This window comes from Squalius cephalus, assembly GCF_949319135.1.
Source record: "Squalius cephalus genome assembly, chromosome: 13".
NCBI classification, from domain to species: domain Eukaryota; kingdom Metazoa; phylum Chordata; class Actinopteri; order Cypriniformes; family Leuciscidae; genus Squalius; species Squalius cephalus.
The window spans coordinates 35,601,705-35,612,681 of record NC_137134.1 but is presented as its reverse complement, the minus strand read 5'-3'; the positions used below and the strand labels follow the sequence as shown (position 1 = coordinate 35,612,681).

At 30.6% G+C, this 10,977-nt stretch overlaps 1 protein-coding gene across 1 annotated transcript in view; it reads right to left on the bottom strand.

Moving 5' to 3' along the window:
* kdm4b (lysine (K)-specific demethylase 4B) overlaps positions 1–9,682 on the bottom strand; it is a 64,992-nt gene extending 55,310 nt beyond the window's left edge. The window contains exons 1-4 of the mRNA XM_079891432.1: positions 9,553–9,682; positions 2,453–2,867; positions 514–689; positions 160–274 (exon numbers count right to left, since the gene is read on the bottom strand). Of these exons, the coding sequence (XP_079747558.1) occupies positions 160–274; positions 514–689; positions 2,453–2,848 (687 nt within the window). The 5' untranslated portion in view covers positions 2,849–2,867; positions 9,553–9,682. The remainder of the gene's footprint in view (positions 1–159; positions 275–513; positions 690–2,452; positions 2,868–9,552) is intronic.
* Between the last annotated feature and the right edge of the window lie 1,295 nt (positions 9,683–10,977).

Below are 10,977 nucleotides of genomic sequence, written 5' to 3'. Positions count from 1 at the left end.
ATGTTAATTTTTTTGGGATATAACCATTTATATTTTATGCACTTATAACTTGGCCAAATTTAAGTGTGATGTAGCAGTGTTTTTAGTTTTAGAAAAGTCGACAAAAGTTTTTAGAAGAGTGTTTGTGCTAAAGACGTAACCGGATGTTTCGTGACTCACCGGGTCATAGATGGAGCCGCTGACATCGGCACCGTAAATGGGCGAGACAAACGTCAGGTTTTTCCAGTACTTCCTTTCCAGGTCATCAAAGTCCTTGTGTTGAGGTGTGCAGTACCTGCGAAGTGGAAATGATGCTTGAAGGATCAAAGAAAAACAGTTGTTATGCCCTGTTTGAGGCATAACTTGCACCTTAAATCTACATTAAAACTACATAATACTCATGAAAACGTGTGCTTTTTACTAGCCAAACGGTGCATTTCAGTTCAGTTTTACTCACAATATTGACAGATAAGACGACAAAACTTTACAAAGAACCCGCATTATAAAAATTGGCTCTGATAAAACAAACCGTACTTTTTACTATTGGCCAGTTTGCGATATTCTCCGACCGTCATGGACTTCTTCTGGATGTTGTATTGAGTGAAGAGTCCCGACTGGCCGGTCACCACTTGCATGATGGGAGCAGGAATGACCATGTCTTCAATGGTATCGTAGGAACGCCGTGGCTTCCACTCTTTCGGTGGAATAACCTGAGCGTCGGAAGATGAGAAAAATAAAATGACCAATGTACTTTAATAAAGGTGATCAACAAATCTACAATTTTTATTATTTTATTATTTATTTTATTATTAACATTAGTCATTATGTTTGTTCAAGTCCTTAGCAGACAAGTGACAATCTTGGTGTTACTCAAAGAATAAATGCATTCATCAAATATTAATCAAGGTTCATGTAAATTTATTTATTTATATCTATATATATCTATATATATCTATATATATATATATATATCTATATATATATATATATATATATATATATATATATATATATATATATATATATATATATATATATATATATATATATATATATATATATATATATATTAGGGCTGTCAAACGATTAATCGCGATTAATCGCATCCAAAATAAAAGTTTGTGTTTACATAATACATGTGTGTGTATGGAGTATAATTATTTTCTATATATAAATACACACACATGCATATATATTTAAGAAAAATGTGTTATTTATATGTAAAATATTTATATATAATATAAATTATATATAATATAAATATATATACACAGTACATACATGCAAATATTTCTTAAATATATACATGCATGTGTGTGTATTTATAAATAGAAAATAATTATACACCATACACACACATATATTATGTAAACACAAACTTTTATTTTGGATGCGATTAATCGTTTATATTAGGGTTGGGAATCGATAATTTTTTTTAAAATATATATATAGTTATTGTTCATTGTCATTCATAACAAATCAATGTTTATGTATATTAATGTTTACATTATACATTATAATAATTATGCATAATACATTCATGTTTATTTATGCAACTTGAAATGTTCTAAAAATACATTAACCAAGATTAAAACTGTATAATTTAGGTGCATTCGTTCATTTGAATTTTTGGAGAAGATAGGTTGGATTAAAAAGTTGAAATTTAACGAAGTAAAGGCTCTTAAATATTGTCCGATAAACATTTTTTAATGGCCAACATCGATACGTATAAAAAAGTATACAAAAATAAGTAAATTGCTAAATTTTGTGATTATTTTAATGATTTTGCATTATCATGGTATATAATAGTATTTATTATTATCAAAATTAGTACTGAACTGTATTTAAATTTTCAAAAAAAAAGCACTAAAACTTATTATTGCTATTGTCAGTTTTAGAAGTCAAAACTTTTCAACAATTTAGTGAAATACGCATGAAATTACAATAAGTAATGTTTTATGCCATTTACTTATGCTAATACATTTCAAGTTGTGTAAATTAAATTAAATTAAATTAAATAACTAGTTAAATATAAATGAACATGAATCAACAATAACATGTTTATAAATTAACATTAACCTAGATTGATAAATGCTTTTAATTTAAAATTATTCATGATCCTTACAGCATTAATAGCCATCTTGCATACTGAAACTTTTTAAACTTCAAGTCCCCCTGTGGTGAAAATCCAGCTTTTAATGTTGTTTATGTGTCTATGTGGTGTTTTTAATATGCTTTAAGACAAGCCATGTGTAAATTCATAAGTTGACACCATTGCTGAGTATTTCCTCCTTAAAACTGCAGTGAACCAAAGACAGTCTCAAAAACACGCTTTGAAATCGCTGGTGTTTCTGACGTCACAAACTACCTTGTAACCAATCAGATCAACGTGTGATCGTCAACCAGTGGATCTCTGAGCTGAGTGAGTGAGTGGAGGCGGGGCTCATTAGCATATTCATAGTACCGCGCATACCTTTGCCAGACCCGCACGATGAGCTCCTTGAGTCTCGATGTAAGCCATGTACTTCCCGAAGTCCTTGAACTCCTCCATGGTGGGTCTGAAGGTCATGATCTTGTAGGAGGAGTTCGCCGCTGGAGGAGGAGCGGGATCTGGGATTCGAGGTTCTGGGATTGGTGGTTCTGGTGTGATTTCTGGTGCCGATGGTTCTTGCTTTATTTCTGGGGCCGGTTCTGTGGTCGGTTCCTGGGCCGGATCTGAAACCGGTTCCTCGCATGGCTGTGGACTCGAGTCCATGTCTGGTTCTACTGGCGAATCCTGAGCAGTTTCTGCTTGTGGAGTCATGTCTAAAGCGGGTTCAGGTTTTGCGAGGGCCTCGGGGTTCAGGTCTGGAGGTAAAGACCGGTCCATGACTGCAGGTCAGCTAATGCTGCGGACGGATATACAAAAACATCACAAATCAAAAATGAGCCTGATTCAATAACAACAGCACTATCTGAAACATCCCCAAATCATATTTTACAAGTGAAAACAATTAAAATGTTCAGAGAAAAGCTGAAAAATTTATTATAAGTATACAACTAATCTATTAATTTTTCTTCAATTAATTTAATCAGAAATAATATCTGGCAGTTGAGGAATTTTTTCTGGTAGTTGAGGAACTTTACTGTAAATTTTAGATTTTCTTACATTAATATTTTAGGTTAGATTAATTTAAAATAAGATTGAATCAATGAACTTATAACTTAAGAATAAAACTAATCTACAAATCAAACCCTTTTTTTCTTCAATACATTCATCAATACAATACATTTTTCTTCAATACATACAATCAGAAATAATTTCTGGTATTTGAAGAATAACTTTACTGTAATTTTTTTATTTTATAACATCAATATTTTAGGTTACAATTTAAATGAATGTATATGAGAAAATGTGTCCTTAAAGACAAAATTATACACAAAAAAAAATGTTTTTAAAGGGCAAAAACATCCCCAATTCATATTTTACAAATGAAAACAATTAAAATGTTCAGAGAAAAGCTGAAAAATGTATTATAAGTATAAACCTAATCAATGAATCGATGTACAATAATTTTCTCTCTCATTTCAGTCATTCAGGAATATTATCTGGTAGTTGAGGAATAACTTTACTGTAATATTTTTACTTTCTTACATCAATATTTTAGGTTAGATTCATTTAAAATAAGCTTGAATCAATGAACTTATAACTTAAGAATAAAACTAATCTACAAATCAAACCCTTTTTTTCTTCAATTAATTCATTTTTGAGGAATAACTTTACTGTAATTTTTGGATTTTAGAACATCAATATTTTAGGTTACAATTTAAATAAATGTATATGAGAAAGTGTGTATATTTCATGCCCTTAAAGACAAAAATATACAAAATAATTTTAGTTTTTAAAGGGTGACAAAAACACCCCCAATTCATATTTTACAAGTGAAAACAATTAAAATGTTCAGAGAAAAGCTGAAAAATGTATTATAAGTATAAACCTAATCAATGAATCGATGTACAATAATTTTCTCTCTCATTTCAGTCATTCAGGAATATTATCTGGTAGTTGAGGAATAACTTTTCTGTAATATTTTTACTTTCTTACATCAATATTTTAGGTTAGATTCATTTAAAATAAGCTTGAATCAATGAACTTATAATTTAAGAATAAAACTAATCTACAAATCAAACCCTTTTTTATCTTCAATTCATTCAATCAGAAATAATTTCTGGTATTTGAGGAATAGGCCTACATTTACTGTAATTTTTTGATTTTATAACATCAATATTTTAGGTTACAATTTAAATAAATGTATATGAGAAAGTGTGTATATTTCATGCCCTTAAAGACAAAAATATACAAAAGAAAATAGTTTATAAAGGGTGACAAAAACATCCCCAATTCATATTTTACAAATGAAAACAATTAAAATGTTGAGAGAAGAGCTGAAAAATGTGTTATAAGTATAAAACTAATCAATGAATCGATGTACTATAATTTTTTCTTCAATTCATTCAATCAGAAATAATATCTGGTAGTTGAGGAATAACTTTACTGTAAATTTTAGATTTTCTAAAGTCAATATTTTAGGTTACAATTTAAATGAATGTATATGCGAAAATGTGTCCTTAGACAAAATTATACAAAAAAAACTTGTTTTTAAAGGGTGACAAAAACATCCCCAATTCATATTTTACAAATGAAAACAATTAAAATGTTCAGAGAAAAGCTGAAAAATGTGTTATAAGTATAAAACTAATCAATGAATCGATGTACTATAATTTTTTCTTCAATTCATTCAATCAGAAATAATATCTGGTAGTTGAGGAATAACTTTACTGTAAATTTTAGATTTTCTAAAGTCAATATTTTAGGTTACAATTTAAATGAATGTATATGCGAAAATGTGTCCTTAGACAAAATTATACAAAAAAAACTTGTTTTTAAAGGGTGACAAAAACATCCCCAATTCATATTTTACAAATGAAAACAATTAAAATGTTCAGAGAAAAGCTGAAAAATGTGTTATAAGTATAAAACTAATCAATGAATCGATGTACTATAATTTTTTTCTCTCATTTCAGTCATTCAGAAATATTATCTGGTAGTTGAGGAATAACTTTACTGTAATATTTTTACTTTCTTACATCAATATTTTAGGTTAGATTCATTTAAAATAAGCTTGAATCAATGAACTTATAACTTAAGAATAAAACTAATCTACAAATCAAACCCTTTTTTTCTTCAATTAATTCATTTTTGAGGAATAACTTTACTGTAATTTTTGGATTTTATAACATCAATATTTTAGGTTACAATTTAAATAAATGTATATGAGAAAGTGTGTATATTTCATGCCCTTAAAGACAAAAATATACAAAATAATTTTAGTTTTTAAAGGGTGACAAAAACACCCCCAATTCATATTTTACAAGTGAAAACAATTAAAATGTTCAGAGAAAAGCTGAAAAATGTATTATAAGTATAAACCTAATCAATGAATCGATGTACTATAATTTTTTCTTCAATCAGAAATAATATCTGGTAGTTGAGGAATAACCTTACTGTAAATTTTAGATTTTCTAAAGTCAATATTTTAGGTTACAATTTAAATGAATGTATACAAAAACACCCCCAATTCATATTTTACAAATGAAAACATTTAATATTCTGAGAAAAACTGCTGAAATGAACTAACAAGCTGAAAAACAAATTATAAGTATAAAACTAATCTATGAATCAATTTACTATAACTTTTTCTACAATTTAGTTAAGTTAGTTGGTAGTTGAGGAATAACTTCTCTGTAAATTTTTGATTTTCTAACATTAATATTTTAGGTTTGGTCAATCCAAAATAAGCCTGAATCAATGAACGTATAATTTAAGAATACAACTATTATATATATATGAATCAAAACTTTTTATTCTATATTAATCAAAACTTCTTTCCTCATTTCAGTCAATTAGAAATAATATCTGATAGTTGAAGAAGAACTTCTAAGTAAATTTTTGATTTTCTAACATCAATATTTTTAGGTTAGGTTTAATTTAAAATAAGCCTGAATCAATAAACCTATAATTTAAGAATAAAACTATTCTATATGAATCAAAGCTTTTTACTCTATAGACTATTAATCAAAACTTTTGTTCCTCATTTCAGTCAATTAGATGTAATATCTGGCAGTTGAGGAATAACTTCTGTGCACATTTTTTATTTTCTAACATTAATATTTTAAGTTAGGTTAATTTACAATAAACCTGAAATCTTACAGGTTTATGTTACAAAACTTACAAACTTAAGAATAAAACTAATCTACGAATCAAAAACTTTTTTTTTTCTTCAATTCAGTCCATCAAAAATATGACCTTTTCTGTAATATTTCTATTTTTTAACATCAATATTTTAGGTTACGTTAATTTAAAATAAGCCTAAATCAATGAACTTATAACTTTGAAGAATTTTAAGCAAATTTTCTGTAATTATTTTATTTTCCAAAATCAATATTTTGGATTAGGTTATATAAGCCATAACTCAATAGCTGGGTTTCCCTCCAAACGTGAAGCAAATATTTTTAAAGTTCGCACAAATAACAAAAACAACAACAAAAAACAAATGTGAATTAGTTGCGTTTTAGGGGTGGGCGGATCGATCCTGAAGTATCGATAATTTCAATACTGACGTGGTATCGAAAAGGATCGATCCTCACATAAAAAAATGTATCCAAATTTTTTTTTACGTCAGAACGGAGGCTCACTATTGGCCAGCATCACACGCATCACACACATGACCAGCGTCGGCCAATAGTGAGCCTCCGTTCTGACGTACAACCCTGAAGCGCTGCGCTGTTACACTACGTCAACTCACTCAGAGAAACACAGAAGAAAGTCAATAGTTGAATAAAGTCGCACTTTTTTTGCGCACAGAAAGTATTCTTGTCGCTTGATAAACTGAAGGTTGAGCCACTGTAGTCACTTGGACTATTTTAACGATGTCTTTACTAACTTTCTGGGCCGGGAAGTTTTAGTTACAGAGAAGCCTATGGAGGAGTGAGACAGCTCTCAGATTTAATCAAAAATATCTTAATTTGTGTTCTGAAGATGAACGAAAGTCTTATGGGGTTGGAACAACATGAGGGTGAGTAATTACTGACAGAGTTTTCATTTTTGGGTGAACTAACCCTTTAACGCTTATTTTGCAAAAGTCAAAAACCACCTCAAGCGAGCGTAAAAACTTGTTTTTTGCCGTTTCCATCACTAGTTTCTGATACTTCAAAATGCGCATAAAAAAACAGGGTGATGGAAACGTAGCTAGTGAAAACATAAGTGTTGTGGGTGACAAAAACCCACCTTTTTTAATATGTTTTTAAATACAAACTGTACTGAGAGAAACGAGCTGACAAACTATAATAAACTTAAGAATAAAACTAATCTATGAATCAAAACATAGTTTTCTTCCTTATAGTTGGTAGGAGTGGAATAACTTGCCTTTACTCTTTATATCTTTCAATCTATTTAAATCTTCACTAGTTCATTTCAAAGGCCCTGCGATGTGAGATTCATTATTAAAGTACAAATATTCCAGGTAGTCTCTTAATTAGGCTGATATAAAACTGCACGAATAAAAACGATTCAAGAATAGAAAAATGGTGTTAAAAGCACTTTTAGATTTTGGCTATAGCATGTCACCTCTTAAAATTAATTTAAAGTGCAAACTTGGATTTACAAACCACAATCCATGTGGAAATGTATTAAGCAAAATGATCCAAATGTATAAAATAAAAGCATAAAACCGTTTCAACACAGTCCCAATTACCAAAGCACAACTCCCAGACTTGACTACTGTCACCGTACGGAAATCCTCGTCTGACCTGTTGCACTGCACACACACAACATGAGCCAAACAGCCCATGTTATAAAACATGTGGGCGAACAGGATCTTTGTGGACAAGTTTGAAATAAATGCACATCAATACAAAGCATAACTTCAATACGAATACATGCCATTACATTTACAATCTCTTCTGCCCTGAATTTGCATGTTTTAGCAAATGCAAATGTTACTTCTCATTATTCCTTAAGGCACACTTTGAACAACAAAGATGCTATTTTAAAGCACAGTAGTAGTACAAATGCAAAAATAATTCTGCATTATACTTTTTATTATCATTTCATCATCAATTTTGAAGTCGCCAACCATGATAACATTATAAAATAGCTAGTCAACTAAACGAAAATAGCTCAAATTAAAAAACAGCCTGACAAGCATGAAGCTTTGCATGATATTTTCTTATGCACAAGACAGTGGATTTAAATATCAGGTGGCTTGATTTAAATGGCATGCAAATAGCAACTAGCTAATATATATATATATATATATATATATATATATATATATATATATATATATATATATATATATATTAGCTAGTTGCTATATATATATATATATATATGACTAAATTATAATATTATCAATAATAGCTAGAAAGTTTCCCTTTGCTAGAGACAGAAACAGACTGATTTCATGCTCTCTCTGGACAGCTAGGCAGATAAAACTTTAAATCACCATCTTATATTGGATTATATTTTAACGACTACACAAGATTATGCATGCATGAAATAAATATTCATCCCAGCTCACATATCAAACCAAGTAGACAGCTTTATTTAACTGTTACTTTGATTAGATATTAATACTCATGCCATCGCTGATTTTTACAACAGAGAATATTGCATGCATAACTCAAATATATCAATAACATCATACAAAACTCAGTTAAAATCAAATTTATTTGCCTTTCACTGAATGTATAGCATTTAATATGTTATTTATTTATATATTTAATGATTTTGCATCTAAATATTACGATAAACCAAATGGATGGATTTCCATTGCTCATACATACATACATAACCATTCTATGGACGATATGTATTAGCATAAAGATTACCTATGCATTGAAATAAAAATATATAATAATAACTACATTCAAAGCACAGTCCAGCTCAAGATCAAAACAAATGCTTTTCCATGACAGCTTTCTGTTAACGTCTTGCTTAATTTGATTAGATATTATTAATCACACTACGATCTGAAATACCATAAATATTATGCATGCATTCAACAAATAATCAATAAATGTATGCAAAAAAATGTGTCTCAGCTCAAATACACACCAATTGTTTTATAACATTCGCTTCCAATATTTTATTAGCCACATAATCAATGTAAAATTGCCAGTGTTCATCTCAGCTCAAGTTCAAACAGCATTAGATATGGAGGGGGTTTAAATGGCCTTTGTGTAGCTAAATGCATCATGGCTACTATGGCAAAATGCATTCAAAAAATCACACCTAAACTATTAAGCCAGTGCATATACATCACATACTGTGACCTATGGTATAAATGCACGCCTGTATTTACGAGCAATAGCTTTAGTGTGCTCATATTTCTCATTAGTAGCGTTTATGCTGCTGGTTTGACAAGCTTATCAACACAGCTGCTCTGTAGCATCTCAAATAACAATAAAAACTCATCCATTGCCCGCGGGTTCGACCCGAAACCATTACATCAACGGTATCTATCGCTTTACCTCCTGCTCGGGCTCGTTTCTCGCTCTTTTTTCGCTGTTTTCTTCTCGATTCTGTCCGTTTTCTGGTTTCGAAAGGCTCGATAGTGTTACAGCAGCGCTGGGCCGCGGCTCCGCCCACTGCAGCGCGACGTGTGCTGTGATTGGCCGGAGCGCCGTATCGCGTAGTCACCCATTGGCTGGCGTGTTTGATTGATGGCTCAACTGGCCTATCGCCTTGTGTTTGTGCATTCTACTAACACGGAAAACACGTACCTCACGAAATAACAAGTGTCTTCCGGTATGACATATCTGATCATACGCTAACGTTTGATGTCTGTAGAAATATCCTGTATATGTACACCGTTTATATACCACGTTCTTCCTATTTCAAGCGTGTTTTGAGCACAATACATTACAAATAGAAGAAAAAATCGATGAAATTGATCGGAAATGTGTTCAAACAGAGCATTTAGACACAAATATAGACACACAAATAACAGATTATGTTATGCTCTTTGGGTGTACAGTAGTACACATTCGTTCATTCATTATAACAGCTTGTTTCACAATAAAGGCCTTAAAGATTACAAGACATAGTGGTTTCAGATTCTTTGCTATGACTTTACTTGTGCTCTTGGTTATTACTCAATTCAAGTAGGTTGAAAACTCAAAAAATTGAGTTTTATACCAAAGAGGTGCGCAATTAAACTCGCATTTCACCTTTAAGGATGTATTGAGTGTCTTAATTGCTGGCAAAACATTAAGTTAATGACTATACAAACTTCTATGAGTGACTGGAAAGCATTAAACACAACAGCGTTTTATTAGGAAAAGAAGAGTTCTCTTACACACAGTGGGTTTATATAAAAGATCAATACAGTTTATTGAAAAATAAAGCACTCATCCCAGTGCAAAAAAATCTATGCACCAACCACTACATAAAATGGCTAAATACAAGTGCTAAAAATATACAATTTTCAAATTTTTTAGAATATACAGCTCCAGTCTACGCAAATATTAGAAATAGTTGAGGTATAACTAAGAAAAAAAAAAAAAAAGTAATTATCTGCAGCCTCAGGCATTTATTTAGCAAATGCTATAATAACTCTTACAACAAGCAAAGAACATCAATAGGCGCAAAAAGACGATACACTTAAATACTTCCTGAATGAGAAACTGTCAGGGTTTGTGCGGAAAACAGTTCACGGATTAACCTCGAAAACCTTCGAAAAAAGTCAAGGTAGACTAGGAGCGCTTAAAACCGGATCCGGCTGAAAACTGCAGATCGTTTTTACGCGCATGACCACTGTTTGCATAACGGCAGAAGTTAGTAAAAAAAAAAAAAAAAAAAAAGACACTTCATTTGTAAAGCACATACAGCAGTTAAACAGCTAAGCAAATAAATGAAACGGAAAAAAAATGAGGGATAGTAACTTAATTTCAGAG